The sequence below is a fragment of the Triplophysa dalaica genome, chromosome 8, assembly GCF_015846415.1.
Source record: "Triplophysa dalaica isolate WHDGS20190420 chromosome 8, ASM1584641v1, whole genome shotgun sequence".
NCBI lineage: Eukaryota > Metazoa > Chordata > Actinopteri > Cypriniformes > Nemacheilidae > Triplophysa > Triplophysa dalaica.
In genome coordinates, this window is record NC_079549.1 from 4,404,968 (window position 1) to 4,423,481 (window position 18,514).

Here is an 18,514-nt window from a genome sequence, read left to right on the forward strand (position 1 = left end):
ACCCAGTCCTGAAAACAGAGCAATTCATTCATATTAGGGAAAAGTTAAAACTGTCTCTTTGTGAGTTAGGATATCCTCTATGAATCTAAAGATCTTTGTAAACAAAACACATCTACAGACAAATATGTGTTTATAAAAAACAGTGTATGACATTTATTGAGGTCTTTCCCACCACACAGACAAGAAAATGGACAGGCAGTTGATAGTGTATTGCAAAACTACAAGAGGCACTTTATAACTAAAAGGAAAAAATCAACAATGATTTTAGATGATCAACAATGTACTTCACTTAATTTATTTGGAGTAGCATTGACTTCCAGACCTTTATGTAATATTAAACAGACAAGAGTGTGGACTATGTCATTCAGCTTTCAAACAACTTCTTGAAAGAGCTGCTTATCTCCTGGATCATGTCAGAGGTGGTCGTAGATCTGCCATGTTTGTGGAACGCCTGACGATTACATTGCCTTGTTAGAGAAGTAGCACCAAATGCAGCCACCAGTGAGGGATTCATGCTGAAAAAACACAAAAATTATGTTAACCTGAAAGTGTAATTCTACGACACAATAAATACCAAGCACCTTACCCTTTAGTTGCATCTGTGGATGAGCTGAATGCCCAATGCGCAAAGACTCCCAAAGAGCCAGAAAGCAGATCTCCCTGTCCCCCACAACGGCGTCCACTGCCTTCCTGACTACACTTAAGCACTGAAAACAGACAGAAAAGACATGAGTTAGAGAGAAAGATAAGATGAACTGAACCTATAGAATATTTGAAGTAAATGACTGACTGTTTTTTCCGTCAGTAATGATGTCCTCCTCTCCCTTTAAAACCAAGGTTAGGTTACCCATGGCGATGCTTAGTTGCTGTGCGCTTCTCTTGTGGTCGTTGCTATCCAGGGGCTCGTGGTGCTAAAAATGAAGTTTGATTTAGAATGAATAATGACATTGTTAGTTTACCTTCTACTTCCATTTATTTGTCAATCAGCCATTATAATTTGGCAATTCAGTGGGGCTATAAACAAAAAGAAATGGACTTGGACACAAAGAGGATGTATGCAGTTATGAGATGTACACAGTGTGATTTCTCTCTCACCATGGCTTCATACAGACGACTAAACTCCATAACGTTAGGTGTGAGGATGCCTTTCTGATATCCTTGAATAACTGATGGTTCTTTTGCCACTAACCAAAGTCCATCCTGTTAAGAATCATACAAGCATGCATGCACAATTATTTATTTTGTACAACCATCAATTAGCCGATAGATGGAGAACGCTTTAATAACGGTTATACAGCTGTTTGTTATATGGCTATTACAGTTTGAATGACTGATGCCTTGGTAGGGCACAGCCACACAATGCCAAGGCCAACAGATACTAAATGTAAAAAAATTAAGTCATTTATGCATAAATGTAAATGTACTTTTAGTGTAAGATGAAACACTAAACATTCATTTACATTTCTTCATAAATGACATTTGTTTGGCAGACCTTTTCAGTACTGTTAAAATAAGCCATGTTTTAGCTGTAATTTAGAGAAACAATCAGTACTTACAGCATCTATGATGATTGGGATGCTTCTGAGTTTTGACCGCTCTATAATCTCCTATAAAGAAATAGAAAGAACCATTGTCAATTCATTGAAAACACTGTATTAACCCAACATAAATGTTAATGTAATCTATGTGAATATGCAAAATATTGGCAAGGAAACGCACTTTCCAAAATGCCCTGAAATTCTGGTCAAAAGTTTGACACTTCAGCTCCCGACAATTTATATTAAGTGTTTAAAATGACTAAAATACATACACAATTGATGTTTGTTTACACAAAAAATACTTATTTTTTTTAGATCAAAAAGCTTTAAATATCAGTGTGTCCTCAATTTTGACTGCCACTTTGTACAGAACTGGGGAAATATTTCAAAAACGCTGAAAAAGACTCTCGCCTTTGCATTCTTTAAAAGCATATCCTCCCTTCCAAGGCCCGGACCAACAACCAGACTGTGAAGTCTTGGTAGCCATTTCTCGATCTCCTCTACAGCATTAGGACTGTCTCTAGGGGTACAGACAAGAAAGAAACAAAGCACATTATACCATCATGCTCAAATCTCCATGAAAGTGGCCCAGTGCCCAGTATTAAATTCTTTGTCTATATTTGATTACTTGTAAGGAAGTTTTGTTTGTTGGCAACCAGAGAAATTTAATACGATTCACTTGCAATACATGTATGTGTGTAATAAGATTTCCTGCTCACAGTACTGGATGAACGATGAGTTCTGGACTGTAGGACTTGATCACTGGGGCTGCCTCTTTGGTACAGAATACATGAGACAGATCAGCTCCCTGAAAAACAGAAAGATTAGAAATTAAAGGACCAAGGCCGGCTGTTCAAAAAGTTTAATCTGGATCAGAATAAATAGGATTTGGAAAAAGCATATTTTGCTATCTAGGATCAGGTAATAGGTTTTTTAATTGGTGTTAGACAGCTTATTGTGGGGGAACAAACCGTGTTTTCAGACGGTTTCATCGGACGCACATACTTGACCCGAAGATCATGTCTGATTTGTGTTTAATTAAATTTTTATATTTTCTTATACATCAATTGTACTAATTTAAACTACTCAACAGTTATTGGTTATTTGCAGAGGTCTTGCAGAATTTAAGTTTGGGCCACAAAACGTTTGTTTATTTTGTTGCCACTGAAACTGTTTATAATCCTGATTTTTTGGGGGGCTCAAACATATCATAAAAAAACATAAAATAACAGGCCTAGTTCATCCAAAGATAAAAAAATCTGTCATTATTCAACGTAATTTTATTCAAAACCTGAAAAAATATTTTGAGAATTGTCTCAATGGTGGCCAATGTTGTTTAGTTACCAAAATTCTTCAAAGTATTTTCTTTTGTGTGCTGCAGAAGAAAGAAAGTCATAAAGGTTTGGAATGACATGATTGTAAGTAAACCAAGCAGTTAGTAGTTTTTCTAAGTTTCCATTTTCATCTTTCAGAGATATGTCCACAAACCATGCAAATGATAGCCAAGCAACTATCATTAATACTTTCTTACTAAAAAAGTCTGAAAGAAAAATGCAGATGACAAGACCATAAATAGGTGAATAATGAACAGAATACTTACTGCTTTTAAAGCCGAGATAGCTGCAAAATAAGGTGCTCCCGTGTACCTAGCCAAAATAAAAAGTATATTTTACCAGGCAAGTTAAAATCTAGAGAATGAAAGGTGAAGAATCATAATACTACTAGTCATTGTGCAGGTTTATCACAGCACATTGTACTCTGAGAATTGCTTCTTAGCTAGTCATCTGTCAAGTGTATATGTCTGAGATAGATCTGTGCATCACTTACTCTTGACATCCACCAATGATTCCAATACGCCCATCCTGACCCTTGTGTTTTTTGGACGTCAGCTGAGGAATTGTGTTTTTTACAAGAGGTAAGACGTTGTCCATCGCAGTTGTGCCCAGGGAGAAGGAGCGCTCTATGACTGAGAAAAGAACAGCAACAATGATCAGTTCAACAACATTGTGTTCTATACATGTCATTTCAAGGTGGAACAATTCAAGCAAGGAAAACTTGTGACTGTTATTTTTTTAACACTATGAATTGAACTTTGGCCGGTTCCTTATACAAAGTTAGCATTGCAAACTAATAAACATCTAAAAGATGTGAAACAATAAAAATGACAACATTTAGGAAACAAAACAAAAGTAATTAATAGCCTAATAGTTTTTCAGTAATGCTACAAGTCAGAAATTTTAGCATTAAAACGTTTTCGGCTTTGGCTGCATAATAAGAGGAAGGTCCTTTTTAGAATATGACTTCAGACGAACATTCAACGTCACCCTCATCCATGAGCAGACCTGGGCCAGCTGGTTGGCTGTGGCTGGCAAACTCAGTCAAGGCAGTGGGACGGTTACGATTTCCAACAGAAGGATGCAAGAGGGATACGGTAGGGTTACTTTGGGGGATACCGGTTGGTTGCGGAGGGTGTGGTGGTACAGAAGAGGCCGTGCTGATGCCCGTGAAAATCTGGCCCAGCATCTGAAGCATCTGCAACTCTCTGGAATGTTCTTCCTCTCTGCGCTTATCCTCTGCCTGAAGACGCTGCTCCTCGAGCCTGTAAAAGTTCTCTTCCGCTTCCATGCTCTGTTCCAAAAACTTCTCCATCAGCTTCTCCAGCGACATGTTGGCAAACCGTTTCTTGCTCCGCCGTGGCCTGCTAGTGGATGACGAGGCTGCGTTCGCCTTGGGCGGGTTGCTCGGTTTAGCTGGAAAGGAACCTTTGAAAACAAAGTGCACAGGAGCGTTAATGAAAGCGAACATATGCGAGAAACATCATTGATGAAACATGGCAGATCATCGTCATTCTGACCAATCAGAATAAGTTGAGGCGTATGAGAGACGAGTACATACTCATGCCACCCACTGTCACCGGAATGGGGAAGGATGGATATTCAGTTTTCACTTGATGCTCCATAAAGGAGCATTCACCACTGCCATCCATCTGAGTGTCGTGCAACAGTTCAGCACTCTCAGCATCTTCATCCATCGTTTCATCTCCTCCAACAGCAACACTATCAATGTCATGCCTCTCTACTAGGGATCTATTGCTCAATATACTCTCCATTTCGTCGTAGAACTTGCACATCTTGTGGTACTGCCCATTTTTCTTGGATCCCTCCTTCGCCTGATAATACTGCCTCTTTAAGCTCTTAACCCGTATCCTGCATTGGTCTGGTGTCCGATCGAAGCCCAACTCGCACAGGCGGTTCGCGATGTCCCGGTATACGTGGCTGTTCCGAAAGTTTCCGTCCAGAGCCGTCTGCACGTCGTGTTCACCCCAGATATTCAACAGCGCCCTGGTCTCCATGTCCGACCACAGGAAACCCCGCGTTGCATTCACTAACATGGTGTTGTGTACAGGCAGCCGAGCGCTTCAGCAAACTGGCCAAAATACCGCGGTCTTGCATCGATTAAACCGACATATCCGCGTCTCGGTTTGACGATGTTTCACGCGCTTTTCGAGCGCATGGCCACAAAGGCCTAGCCGAGTTGCAGAGATTGACAGAGCTGGTTTATGCAAAGCTCCTCAGAACTTCACCAGTGTGTTTACTCGCGCCAACAACACCGAGAACGTCACTGGAAGTTGCGCGCTACGTCATCAAGACAGTGCAGTTCGCAGCCCAATGGTGAACGCAGTGTGAGAAAACGACTATAAAAATGCGTTTCTTAAGCATCTGATAAATGTGTATTATTAAGTATATAAGAGCACACCGACGAATCTGGGATTCAAAATGCAATTAAACTGGATATATACAGGAAGTTTTACAGTATTAAAAATAATGAGAATAAAAAGCACACCGTTACATAAGTTTCACTCTGTGACACTGACCATAACTCATTTGCACTGCACAAGTACCTTTTAAGTCATGTTGGCAATGGAATTACATAAATAAATAAGTTTTGCACCTACTAATCCATAGCAGCTCGAGATGGCCAGTGTCCTTTCAGTATAACTTTTCACTCAATTCAAAGCAAGTCGCATTAAATCAAAATGCAAGTCACAAGTCCCCAGTGATACCTGGCTTTCGGACCTTACTGTGTGTATGCTACAGATTTATCAACTACCAGTTTCGACTGCATTTGCTGTACATTTACCTTTATCATAAAGCAACACTGCTGCAATTGCAACGATTACAGTTATCACGACGAGAAGTGAACGTCCATGCATTCCGTCCTTCTCAACCTACTCATAGCTTTGGGAAACCAACCAACGATGAACTGCGATCTTACCAATTGACAGACTTAGTGGCTGTTCAGAGAAAATGTAGGTGGCACGTTTGAGCAGATTCATCAAGTTCACTGGTTCAAGCAGGAAGAGAGAGAAAGCTGTGGCGACTTGTACGGGGACTGGCTGTGATATCCAATCAGACGACAGGAACAAAGTTCAGTATTTGTTTGCTTATGGATATGATTCACACGAGTTTTTGCGTTTAGATAGAAATACACGCATATATTCGTCCGCCCTCTTTATCATCAGACTTCCGCTGACGTTTTCTGCGCTCCCGCTTATGCGTGGTGACATTAGCGAAATTAAGTCCGTGTTTGACATTTACCAAATAATTCTACAACAGTGCTACAGAGTTTAGCAAAGTGTGGTTAAAAATCACGTTGAAACGTCAATAACAAAATGTTTACGTGGCCCCGCCTCCAGAGCGTACTTCCTCTGACGTAGCCATGAAGTTGAGTCGGCGCCGCCCACCAATGTTAAATCCAACTTCAAACTACTCTTGCGTTGAAGAATTGGTTTGGTTGTTAACTTTATAGAAAGGAAACAGAACATGACAATCGTGTAGCACCGAATATACGCGAATGTGCTTTGTTTTGCTATGTCGTGTATGGAGGATGTTAAACCGGAGGATGTTAAATCTTGCACTTTAAAACAGACGCCCGTCAGCTGCGTTGTTTATGTTGTGCTTTTAAATCATTGACTTTGCATGAGTGGCATGTGTTTGGAATCATGCCTCAAGCCACAAGGACCAAGAAACCCGACGTGAAAGTCGTCATTCTGGGGGACATGAACGTGGGAAAGACTTCTCTCCTTCACAGATACACTGAAAAAAAGTTTAAGGACACAATAAGCACCGTCGGAGGGGCGTTCTTCTTGAAACAGTGGGGACCCTACAACATATCCATATGGGACACCGCAGGTAAAGGATATGTTATTTAGTCAAACAGGTGTTTCGGTCCAAAAGGACACAGACACCTTATTTTTAGGAATTCAGGTAGTTTTGATACACACACGTTATACAAACATTTTAGGCTTACGAAGATTATGAAACATAAATATTTTCCACATAGGCTGTGTGTTCATATTCCAAGCTTTTATCAACACATCTATACATATTTTAACACTGATTACAATAAAAACACTACATTTGTTTATTTATAAAACATGCTTTCATGTTTTCTGTAACACCGTTATTTTTCATATCCCGATTAAGTGTTTGTAATTGCTTTTCTTACAGTGTTTGTAATGGTCATTTTGTAGAGGGCAGCACTTTTTGTTCCTTGTTTAGATGACTTTAAATAACCTGCCCATGTTGCAAGCAAAGTTTACTGCTGATTTCTAAAAAGATTATACAGTAAAACAAATGCTTATATTGTTATATGGATCCCTTGTGTTTTATTTCATCTGCATATATTTAACAGTAAACATCCCCTTAAGATAAATGTTTTGGTGAATGTTTGAAAACCTCACCTCATCACATTTTGCTTTCTTGAGGAATAATGGAAGTCTCAAGCCCTTTGTTTAGAAATTGGCAATCATATTACTACTCCTTTCCTTAAAATATAACTCTAGAGAAATTTGTAGAGAAAAACATCTCTTTACTTTAGTTTGTTCTGTTACGTAAAATACGAATGGCCCTCTTTACAGATTTCTTCTTTATTCTGCCCAGTCACTTCCTATGGAATTTTATTCCGTTACGTAATATATGTATTGCCCGTTTTCAACAAAACATTTCTTCATTCTGCTCAGTCACTTCCTACGGAGATTTATTCTGACGGATGACCCCATGAAATAGTGTTTGTGGTCTCTTATCAGGCAAAAGTCACATGCTTGTGAGCTAGTCAGAGAGTCTGTGTGTAAGGAAACTCAAGGTTCCTCACTGTTCACTCAAGCATAAAGCTGTAGATTCTTAACTTATGAAGTAGGCCATTTTTTTCACAAATCATTATTAGTCACACTTTTTGTTTGTCACTAGGTTTTGAAAATCTATAACCAAAAAAATCTATTAAAAAGTGCTTTTCAACTTTGACAACACACTATTTAATCGTGTTCTTTCCAAGAAAAAGGTTTTGGAAGGACAGTAACGATTGAAATTTGGAAAGACATTATTTCACCAGATATAATAATATACCGTTGATATATTGTATTTAAAAATTTTAACTAAATGTGTGACACTCAAGTTATTAACATATTTATTTTTCCAAAGAAGAAGATAAACAAACAGAGTCCATGTGACATTGTTAAACTGAAGGCAGGTGTCAATAGGAGCTTTTAGAATCAAAACTGTGATGTTTTCTAAGTGAAATAGAAAATATTTTTCCTAAACATCTGATGTTGTTTTCAGTCAGGACAAAAGGCTTATGATTCTTTTAAATATACATATTTGTATTCCTGTTTATCTGGGAAACGGGTAATATATATTGTATTTGTAGATGTAGTGCCATAATTTGAGAATGAAATATTTGAAAAGTCTCAAAGTGGAAATGTTTCCTAGTTAAAAGAAAATGAATTAGAGATGCAGAATCTGTGAAACATGAAAGATGAACAATTGAAATCAAACACAACAGTACTTTAGCCAGGTGTAGCCAGATGTTAACATTATTTTACATTTGGAGCATGAGGTGGAGCATGAGAAACAAAGCCGTCTTACATCCTTGTGTAGCTTCACACAGACAGTAGAAGCAACTGTAGGAGCCACTGCATATTTCTACAACAATGAGCTCTTGTGTTTGTATAGCTATAAATATTCTCTTGAACCTTGCTTTCTTTCTGTTAAAGGAGAAAGAACGTTTTGCAATCTTTCCAAAAGTAGATTCGGCCCATCAGAAGGATTTAGGATTCTTTTCCTCAGTGTTTGTTTGGCTTTAATTCTGTTAAACTTTGTACCTTGTTTGTGCTGTGCAGGTCGGGAGCAGTTCCACGGCCTCGGCTCGATGTACTGCCGTGGAGCGGCTGCAGTCATACTCACATATGACGTTACAAACTGGCAGAGCCTGGCTGAGCTGGAAAACCGCTTCCTGTCCCTGACCGACACTGCCAACGCTGACTGCATTTTTGCCATAGTGGGTAACAAGGCGGATCTGACCGACACTCACGTTCAAGGGCCAGAAACAGACGGGGAGCAAGCGGAGGAGCCTCATCCCGTCGTCACGTGTCCGACTTCTCCCGCAATTCTGCACAAACAGGTGAGCAGGGAAGATGCAATTGCCCTGTACAGCCACGTGCTGCGCTATAAAGGTCTGGAGGAGAAGGCCTGCCTGCCTGCGGACAAGATGTGCTTTGAGACGAGTGCTAAAACAGGTTACAACGTGGACACTTTGTTTGAATCTCTCTTTGATCTTGTACTACCCTCCATTTTGAAGAAAAGGAGCGAGGGGGAGAGCTCCACAGTGGACCTTGAGTCACCCATGGAGGTCAAAACGAATAAAGCAGGATGTTGTTCCTAGTGCAGAGGATTATGGGATTGTTGGGGTTTTTCAGTCATTGCCAAATGAGAAATTAATCAAAGATATTCATATTGAAATAAAATTACTTTTAGCTACTACTATGAAAAAACATTTCAGGACAGTATTACATTTTCTTTATGTGAATAAAATGTTAAAAGCACTTGGTGATGTTTGTCCAATTTAAATAAGTTTTATTATGATTTTGTTTTTTATTTGGATTGGTCGTGATTTTGTTTAGCTTTCACATTAAAGGGGTCATAATACTCGGCTAAAACGAATATTATCGTTTGTTTTAGATTTAATGCAATGTGTATACATGATTTAAGGTTCAATAACGCTGTATTTTCCACATACCGTACATGTTTGTATATCTTCTTTGCCCCGCCTCTCTGAAATGCGCAGATTTTTAACAAAGCTCATCGCTCTGAAAAGCAAGGTGTGCTATGATTGGCCAGTTAACCGGTGCAAAGTGATTGGTCGAACACTGCAAGTGTGTGACGAAAGTGTAACGCCTCTTACCATATTTGGAACATCAGGTTCCAAAGCAATTGTACTGACAGGTACGTCCACCTTACTTGACTATGTATACATTTGGGCGATCTTGGTCAAATCATACCACAAACTGGCGTATATTTGTGGGGGTGTGGTAACACGAGGCGTTCCAGGCTGAGCAGGTTGAGTATTCGCTTTTAGATAGAATGCATCTTTTGTTCCGTCACTTTAATATTTGAAATTTTACATGTCTAATACACTAATAACACGTATCGCACCATATCACCCCTTAAGTATAAGTATGCTGTTTGTGTGGAACGTCATCTTTGTGATTGTGAAGGATGGGATATGTTGTTCAATAAAATTGCATATGCATGTTTTTGGCAGGCTCAGAGTTCTGTCTTACAGAATTTATTTGCCTGTTCCGGGCTCTATATTCATACTTTATATCCTTATGCTTTAAAATGTACTATAATATACTGTATTATTCCTCTTAAACAAGAAATAAGACACAATGTAACAAACAAAGCATTTATTTTGGCAGTCAATAACAGTCATTAAAAGATCTTCATATATTCCACATAATTACATTAAAGGGACACTTCACCAAAAAAGAATTCTGTCATGATTTACTCTCCCTCAGATTGTTCCAAATCGCCCCCATTGACTCCCACAGCAGGGAAAAAATATTTTGTTGGGTGAAGTATCCCTTTAAAAGTACAGTGACATTTTCTTTTAGCAAAAAAGTGGTGCTAACTTATTATTTTGTGATTCTTTTTGGTATCAAATGCTAGTGGTTTATGTGTGTTAGGGTAATAATACGAATTGACAATAAGCAAAGCCACTCAAAGTCTAGGTTGAACATTTAGTTGACCCAAACTTTTGGTTAAGTCATTGTTTACATACTTTTAAGTTCTATCAATGGAATAATGAGAGCCTGCATTATGCATGCATGGGCAGAAGTTATGATTCATCTAGTACAGATTGACCATTTCTTGTGTCCTGTAAACCTCAGTAAAATCAGTGCAATTGGTGTTAACCATGAGCAAGATCAAACAAACCAGAAGGACCCCTTTGTGTGAATAAACTCTAGTGAAAAGTTTCAAGTTAAGAGCTTATGATCTTACATGAAAATAAATACAAAAATGTCACATTTTCTCACCATGGGACTATAGTTGTTACAGGTGTGAAAACAAAGGGCTAATACAGATGTTCAATACAATTTTATCAACTCAAAAATAAAAACACAAAGCAAACATATTGTACAGGCAGAAGATGATGTTAGTGCAAGCGTAATATATTTATACAATGTTTAAGCGTAACGATTAGCCCTTAGCCTAATTTAAAACTGAGCCGGCTATAATGGGGTTGAAAACTTGGTGGGATAGATGTAATGGCTTTTATAGAGCTGGGATTCATATTTTATTGTAATTTTTATTCTTAAAATTTCGATTTGTTTAACAAGTGTGGTTCTGATAAAAATTATTTCAGTAACAAAGTTCTAATAACAGTATTTAAAAATATAAGTAATAATTTACTAGTAAGCCAGACATTTGTTGAAGATTTCTCGAATCACATTTATTAATATTATTAACTTCATTGTTTTCTCTCAACTATTCACCCCCTCAACCTCAAAATTTGATTGTTCATTTACAATATGTGTGTGGGGCACAGAAATAAGTTCTGAATTTATTTTTGACGACTGCAGATATATTGTTTTTTCACAACGAATAAGATGTTTTGTATTCCAAAGCTTAACTGAGTTTTAAATGAGACTGATAACATTGACTTACCTCATAATATAGAAGGGTGGAGTAGTGCATAAGCATGGCTTCTTTGGTTCAGCTGTATGTTATTGGTAATATTATAACAAAGAATCATGTGTTATAATGCCGAGGTAATAAGTTCGAAAGTAAGCACCATTTCATATAAAAAGTACATAGGTTCAGAGTAATATACTGCTATGCTTTTCATGCATCTCTGGCTAATAGTGTCTATGCTTTTCATGCATCTCTGGCTTTTCATTCTGCACATTTAAATAACTTCAGTCATAAGGCACACAGTAGTGGTGAAACGAAAATCTTTGGGCTTTTTGTGGAAGCAAAAATGTCTTTTTAGAATCATATTAGAAACCTGTCTGTGACGTTGACGTCCATTCACCAGGCTGGAATGAAATATTCTGCTGCCAATGTAAATTGTGATGATGACCCAGGTGTCATAGATTACAGGTTCTTCATACACACTTGGCATCGGCTCATGCGTGAGAGGAGCTGACCGGCTTTTAGCGTCTCAGAGGCTGGGGACGTCTGGAAGCTCTGATCAATAGCCGTCAACCAGAAACTCTGCTTGTTGGCGAAGTAGTGACACGTACCCTTGGCCCCATTACACTCGATGAAGGGAGTGGCGCGGAAATCTTCTAGACAAGAGCCTGGAGAAACCAGCGATTGACCGCCACCTTCATCTCCAGCTGCCGTGTGCTTTGTAAGTGTGATAAAGATGACAATTTAACTAAGTTTCACAGTAACATTGATGTCTGTAGCACAAATAGTTAATATTTAGTCTCACCATGAGGAAGGAATAGCCAATCCACAGACTTCTCCACCCTGCTGGGCATTGTGGGATTGTTATATCTTGACTGTGTATTGCAATGGCCACAGATGGGGCTTCACACACAGAGCATCGGCTGATGTACGGTCTTATCTCTGCCTCCTCCACGGGCATCATGGGAATTGGCGCAGTAGTGGACAGCCAATAGGATTTGTCATTTCGGCTAGCATAGTAGCATACATCACCAGGATTGCAATACAGGAAAGGCATGGTGTTAAAACGAGGGAGACACGACCCGGCTAGACCTGGATAACGAAACAGAACCACAATACTGAAACATTTTGGGTTAACACAAAAACAAATTATTAAAACATTTCATTTCAAACTAATCTACATATGGATGAAATCAAGTTCCGGCCCTTTTGTTCTAACTGTAGAAGCCATTTTGGTCAGATTGCTCCCAATATAATAAACATTGCAACTTCATTTCACAAAGATTTTAAATATCAGATGTACACTTCGTTCGAACTGTTGTATGTTTGTCAATAAATTATCCAATAGTATCGCTTGTCATGCTCCAAATGCGCATAACAGTTGGCTTACCCAGGTCTTGGTTGTGGGCCTTCTCCTGCCCCTCAAAGTATAGCAGACTGTATCCTTCCCATAATTTGGACATGCCCACAGGGCACATAGGAATGTGATCAGACTGGCTGTGCTTCACCAGCAGGTAACCAACACTGACACTGCGACCAGGCATTCCGGCGTGGCCAGGTAAACCAGGCTGTCCTCGGTTCCCTAGACATTAAAGTGACAGTTCACCCAAAAATTCTGTCATGATTTACTCACCCTCTTGTCATTTTAAACCTTCCACAGAACACAAAAGAAGATATTTTGAAGAATGTTGTTAACTGGCAAGCATTCACTTGCATTAGTTTTGTGTTCAAACAATAGAAGTGTATAAATTCTGTACGGTTACCAACTTTCTTCAAAATATCTTCTTTTGAGTTCTTCGGAGAAGAAAAGTCATACTGGTTTGAAATGACAAGATGGTGAGTAAATTTTCTTAGTTATTATCTTATTTTCATGAAATTCACGTGATTTTTTATATAAATGAAATGCACAGTTGGGAAAAAAGCCTCCGCAATCCGTAATTCACAAATCTACCCCAGAATCCTCATGCATTTACATTCACACAAGCACACCATTTACCTTCCTCTCCCTGCAAACCAGAGTACCCCAATGGTCCAGGTTCACCACGGAACCCTGGAGTTCCTGGTACACCGGGGAGTCCTGGCATGCCCTTGTGCCCCTTTGGACCCATAAACCCTATAAACAGACAACATTAATGTAAACCGAAAACAGACAGACAGAATACAATGAAGACCGTTGGCTCAAGTTTATTTTGTGAAATATCAATCTTTGTGATTAATTATTATTTAATTGCTCAAGGCTTGGAATTTTCTCACCTTCATCACCACGAGGCCCAGAAGGGCCCACTTTTCCAGTCCGTCCCAGTGGTCCATGAATACCCATTGAACCAGGAGGTCCTCTTTCCCCTGGTAATTTTACTGGAATTGGAGGAAGTCCTTTATCACCAGATAAGCCAGTACCACCTAGGAACAAGAACAAAATAAAGGTGCTGTCACACTAGATAAAGAAATGAGAGCAACATGATGTTATGCTCAAGGGTTTTTGTTTTGGAGAAGTTAAAGGGATAGTTCACCCAAAAATGAATGTTGATAAACGAACAACAGCGGTACCCATTGAGTTCATGCAATAGAAGTGAATGGATCCCGCCGTTGTTCAGTTACCAACACATCTTCTTTTGTGTTCTGCAGAAGGAAGAAAGTCATACAGGTTTGTATGACAAGAGGGTGAGCAAATGATGACAGAATTAAAATTTTGGCTTGAACTATCACTTTAACAAAAAAGTTATGCTTCTTAGAACCCGTATTGTTGTTAAACCACATATTTTCCACTTAAGACCACTTATAGCTGTGGGATATGAAAGATAGATTCTTACTTTTTTATTATTAATCAGGAAACAACAAAATCACGGAGGCAAACACAATCACCTGGGGGTCCAGTGTCTCCTTTAGGTCCAGAAGGTCCCCCGTCACCTTGAAAACCATGTCTTCCTGGAATTCCCATCATTCCTGCTTGCCCCCTTTCACCTTTAATTGAAATAATACATTTCTACATGACTATTTAATTCTCATGGGTATTAATTATCATACCCGAACAAAAGGAGCAACAAAAAAGCTAAACAGCTAAAAAGCTGTTTGGCCTGCTGTCCTAGGGCGAGCACTCCGAGCTAGGTAATCCTCCTCGAACTCCAAAGCGAAGTGCTCATAACTGGCCACTTCAAAGGGCCCTTCAGAACGAAGGATTTCGAAAGGATTTTCCATGATTCTTTGCGCAGATTCTTTGCATGGTGACGCAATGGGCGCCGGATGATGACACAGAAGGGCACTTCTAGAAACAGTTTGGTCCCGTACACCCTGTAACCTTTCAAAGCTCTCACTCCGGAGGGTAAACCATTCAAAGGGCTTAGTCAATAATAAATATCAATAATATCAATAATAAAATAATAAAACATCAACCAGAGGTGATGTGACATTGCAACATATTAGAAAATGTATATTTTCCATGTTATTTACAGCGATTTTAAGGGTAATAGTAGAAAGGGTTATTTTTTCAAGCGTATACACGGTGTCAGAATATTCATAATCTACCTTTTCTTCCTGACACTCCAGGATCTCCTGACGGTCCTCTTTCTCCTCTGTCCCCCAGGGTTCCTTTTTCTCCAGTTAATCCTACTTCACCTAAATTCCCATTCTCTCCTTTTGCTCCCAATTGAGAAGGGAAACCTGGTTTTCCTCTGGGTCCAGGAAAGCCTGCAGTTTAGATTAAGATCGTCATAAAATAATAAAAGATTCATTTACAATTTAATACCACACATTCAAACTGTGGTGGTTGGTTTCTAGGAAACATCTTTAAAAACCAATTCCTAAAGGTAATATAGTCCAGGGACAGGTTTACTTTTGTATTTATCACAATATATAAAAGTGAATTTGCTTTACAACATTGATAAAAACATAATTTTGCCTGCGTTTAGCAAAATACTGTTTGAATAATGTTATTAATATGAAACATGAAAAAATGGTCTGTTATTATATTAGTAGTAGGAAAGTCCCTTTAAAAAATGCCAATTCACTCTGCAACCATCTCGACAATGAGCTACTTTCTATATAAGCAATATGCAAACAAATATAGGCCCTTTTCTACAAAAGTTAACTCAAGAGAGATACTAACATGAGGATAAGGACAGTCCCAAGTTTCATTTTTTATTTAATTTCATTGAAAGGAAACGATTATGTCAAATAATGTCAAGAGAATGTATGCATGTTTTAATTGTATTATGTTAATGTACGGTTTAATGTATCATTATATTATGCTAGGCTACTGTATGGGTCAACACATTAAAGGTGGAGTGTATGAAATTTAGTGGCATCTTGCGGTGAGATTTGGAATTGCAACCAACGGCTCACTCCTCCCCTCTCTTTTTTGAAGCACTACACGTTTTCGCTTCTTTGCCGAAGGAGATACTGTATTTACGAAACACGCTCTCTAAAGCAGTTTGTCCATTTAGGGCTACTGTGGAAACAACATGGCGAATTCCGTGTAAGGGGACCCTTGGTGTATGTAGATAGAAATAGCTCATTCTAAGGTAATAAACACATAACGCTTTATTATGTAAGGTCACCTCTGAAGACATAGTTATGTGTATTATATTATTTTCTGTCCATAGATCCTCCGAAACACTACACACTGGACCTTTAAATCTCTGAGCTCAAAAAAACAACAACACATGTACTGAAAAACTAAACTGATCCTAGAAAATCTTTAGTGAAACTAAATGACATTGTTAAAACTGTGATTTAAACAACATGTCAAGTTTTACAGTAATGGCATCCTCAATTCTATCTGTTTTATTGAGAGTTGTACTTCATATTAAGAACTGCTTCTAAATAATTAGTCAATTCTAGCATTTATTCTAAATATATTTACATTCACAAGACGCTTTTATTCAAAGATACTTACATTGCATTATATGATACATTTGTATATGAGTATGTGCAATCCCTGGGATCGAACCTATGATCGTCCATTATACTCTAACCACTGAGCTACAGGAAAGATCTATATATTGTACAAACTATACTTTACCTGGTAGTCCCTTAGTGCCAGGAAATCCGAAGTCACCTAACACTCCTTTTTTATCAGAGAACCCCTGTGGTCCTGGAGGTCCCCGTTCACCTGGAGCTCCATAGTCACCCCTAACACCTGTGAACACGTCCGGGTGGTCAGTTTTCTGAAACTATGCATCATCCTGTAGTTTCTTAATATGAGAGAGAATATGCATTTTACCTGTATCTCCAATGGAACCTTTGAAACCTAAATCTCCTTGGAGGCCAGCCTGTGTGCTGGGGATACCGGTCTCTCCTTTCTCTCCTTTTTGTCCCGAGTCACCTGAAGGACCCCAGGTGTCCTCACCTGCAGTAGACAAAGTGTAACCAAGAGATGGTCAATTTTTGCAGAAAGGTCATAAAATTAATATAAAAAAGAAACAAAATATATAATAATATATATAAAAAAAGAAAAAAAGCATGCTTAGGTAAACTAAACTTGGCTCCGTACACTGCAGTAGGCTTTGTGAGACATGTTTTTATTGCTTTTATGTTTTTTGTTGTCCTACTGTTTGATCCAATTGCTTCCATTGTTTACCCAACTTGTATCTCGCTTTGGATCAAAGCCTCTGCTAAATGACTAAATGTAAATACAAATGTAATATTCATATGATATTTGTTCATAATATGTTTAATATATACTGTTTAAGGTTAATAATGGACTCATTCTTACATCTTTTAATAAGATTACAAATATAGTAAGTACCTGGAATGCCCTGGACACCCTTTTCACCTTTCAGGCCATTTAAACCAAGTATTCCTTTAAGACCATGATATCCTAGAAGAAAGAACCAGATAAAATGTAACATTATCTAACAGCTCTTCAGACCCTTTTGACGTGAAGTGACAGGACAAATAAGTAATACAATTAGTTGTACTTTGTCTTCAGACAATCTTAACATATTAAGTGTCAGAACTACACCTTTTTGTCCAGGTTGGCCTTGGATTCCAGGTGTTCCTGGCTTTCCCGGTTCACCTCGCCAGCCTTTACTACCCTGGTTTCCTGGGAAACCCTCTAGTCCATCAGAACCTGACAAAATATTTAATCTATTTAAAACCCAAATAACAGAAACAGGAAAGAACATTCATTAATCAATCAAGACTGTTGTACCTGGGGGTCCCGGTGTTCCTGGTTCTCCTGAATGACCTTTTGTCCCATCAATTCCATTAAAACCTGGGATTCCTCTGTCTCCAGGTTGACCTAAGAGTCCCTTTTCACCTAATGGATGCACATTAAAACTCATTTAAGTAATGATTCACAGCAACAGCCACTATTAAAATAGTGTAAGATGCATTATAAAAAAGGGAAATTACTAACCGGGGGGTCCAGTTAGCCCATCTTCACCTGGCAACCCTTTTGCTGCTTTAGGACTGATTATCAGACCCGATTCACCTTGAATAAAGGAAAATAATAAGTTTTAACTTTTTGTCCGTTTATCCAGTTAATGTTCTTGGAATAATAGTAAACTCATCACAACTATGTGGAATATAAGAAATGTGACTATGGAAATTATGTTGTTGCCAAAAACTATCCAAACACATTAAACTGTTACATTTTGGCATCTTCAATGTAGTCAGTGTTTGCCTAGAATTTGTAATAATGTACTTTTGGCATTTTATTAATCAGCTTGGTAAGCAATCCCGGAGTGCTTTTAAAACACTATTGAATGAGTTTCCATCTATTCTGACTTCTTTAAAACATCCATTTCAAAAACCTTTTTTTTGTCCACAAAACATTTAAACATATTCAGATCAGGATGTTTTGAAGTCAACATTTCATCAATGATCCTAAACTCTACAGCCATTTAAATGTTTTTTAACCTTTTAAACATATCGTATCATAGATTTGTTATACCTTTGATACCCTTGATACCATCTTCTCCAGGTCGTCCGTAAGCACCAGGTGTGCCTCTTTCACCCTGCACCATAAACAACCAAACTAATCATAAACACCAAAACAACTTTCAA

The 18,514-nt window shown here is 38.4% G+C and overlaps 3 protein-coding genes across 7 annotated transcripts in view; 1 reads left to right on the top strand and 2 right to left on the bottom strand.

The window, feature by feature from the left end:
• Positions 1-125: 125 nt before the first annotated feature.
• naxd (NAD(P)HX dehydratase) lies at positions 126-7,837 on the bottom strand. Of its 5 annotated transcripts, none has more exons than XM_056754493.1 (11): positions 7,282-7,837; positions 3,851-4,300; positions 3,366-3,504; positions 3,139-3,184; positions 2,258-2,346; positions 1,950-2,058; positions 1,557-1,607; positions 1,096-1,200; positions 791-911; positions 587-707; positions 126-515 (listed from the first exon to the last, which is right to left on the bottom strand). In XM_056754493.1, the coding sequence occupies exons 2-11, from the start codon at positions 4,203-4,205 to the stop codon at positions 365-367; spliced, it is 1,287 nt and encodes a 428-aa protein (XP_056610471.1). In that variant the 5' UTR covers positions 4,206-4,300; positions 7,282-7,837; the 3' UTR covers positions 126-364. The 5 variants fall into 5 exon arrangements, with proteins under 5 accessions (XP_056610471.1, XP_056610470.1, XP_056610469.1 ...); XM_056754492.1 differs by lacking the exon at positions 7,282-7,837 and adding an exon at positions 5,814-6,174; XM_056754491.1 differs by lacking the exon at positions 7,282-7,837 and adding an exon at positions 5,679-6,174.
• On the top strand, positions 6,308-9,417 carry rab20 (RAB20, member RAS oncogene family). Its single transcript, XM_056754494.1, has 2 exons — positions 6,308-6,730; positions 8,716-9,417. The coding sequence occupies exons 1-2, from the start codon at positions 6,541-6,543 to the stop codon at positions 9,255-9,257; spliced, it is 732 nt and encodes a 243-aa protein (XP_056610472.1). The 5' UTR covers positions 6,308-6,540; the 3' UTR covers positions 9,258-9,417.
• Positions 9,418-10,266: 849 nt separating this feature from the next.
• The window catches only part of col4a2 (collagen, type IV, alpha 2), a 79,644-nt gene continuing 71,396 nt past the window's right edge, over positions 10,267-18,514 (bottom strand). The window contains exons 35-48 of the mRNA XM_056754487.1: positions 18,402-18,465; positions 17,865-17,939; positions 17,658-17,765; positions 17,469-17,576; positions 17,253-17,324; positions 16,728-16,853; positions 16,527-16,643; positions 15,032-15,193; positions 14,372-14,470; positions 13,763-13,909; positions 13,506-13,622; positions 12,900-13,091; positions 12,315-12,601; positions 10,267-12,226 (exon numbers count right to left, since the gene is read on the bottom strand). Of these exons, the coding sequence (XP_056610465.1) occupies positions 11,972-12,226; positions 12,315-12,601; positions 12,900-13,091; positions 13,506-13,622; positions 13,763-13,909; positions 14,372-14,470; positions 15,032-15,193; positions 16,527-16,643; positions 16,728-16,853; positions 17,253-17,324; positions 17,469-17,576; positions 17,658-17,765; positions 17,865-17,939; positions 18,402-18,465 (1,929 nt within the window). The 3' untranslated portion in view covers positions 10,267-11,971. The remainder of the gene's footprint in view (positions 12,227-12,314; positions 12,602-12,899; positions 13,092-13,505; positions 13,623-13,762; positions 13,910-14,371; positions 14,471-15,031; positions 15,194-16,526; positions 16,644-16,727; positions 16,854-17,252; positions 17,325-17,468; positions 17,577-17,657; positions 17,766-17,864; positions 17,940-18,401; positions 18,466-18,514) is intronic.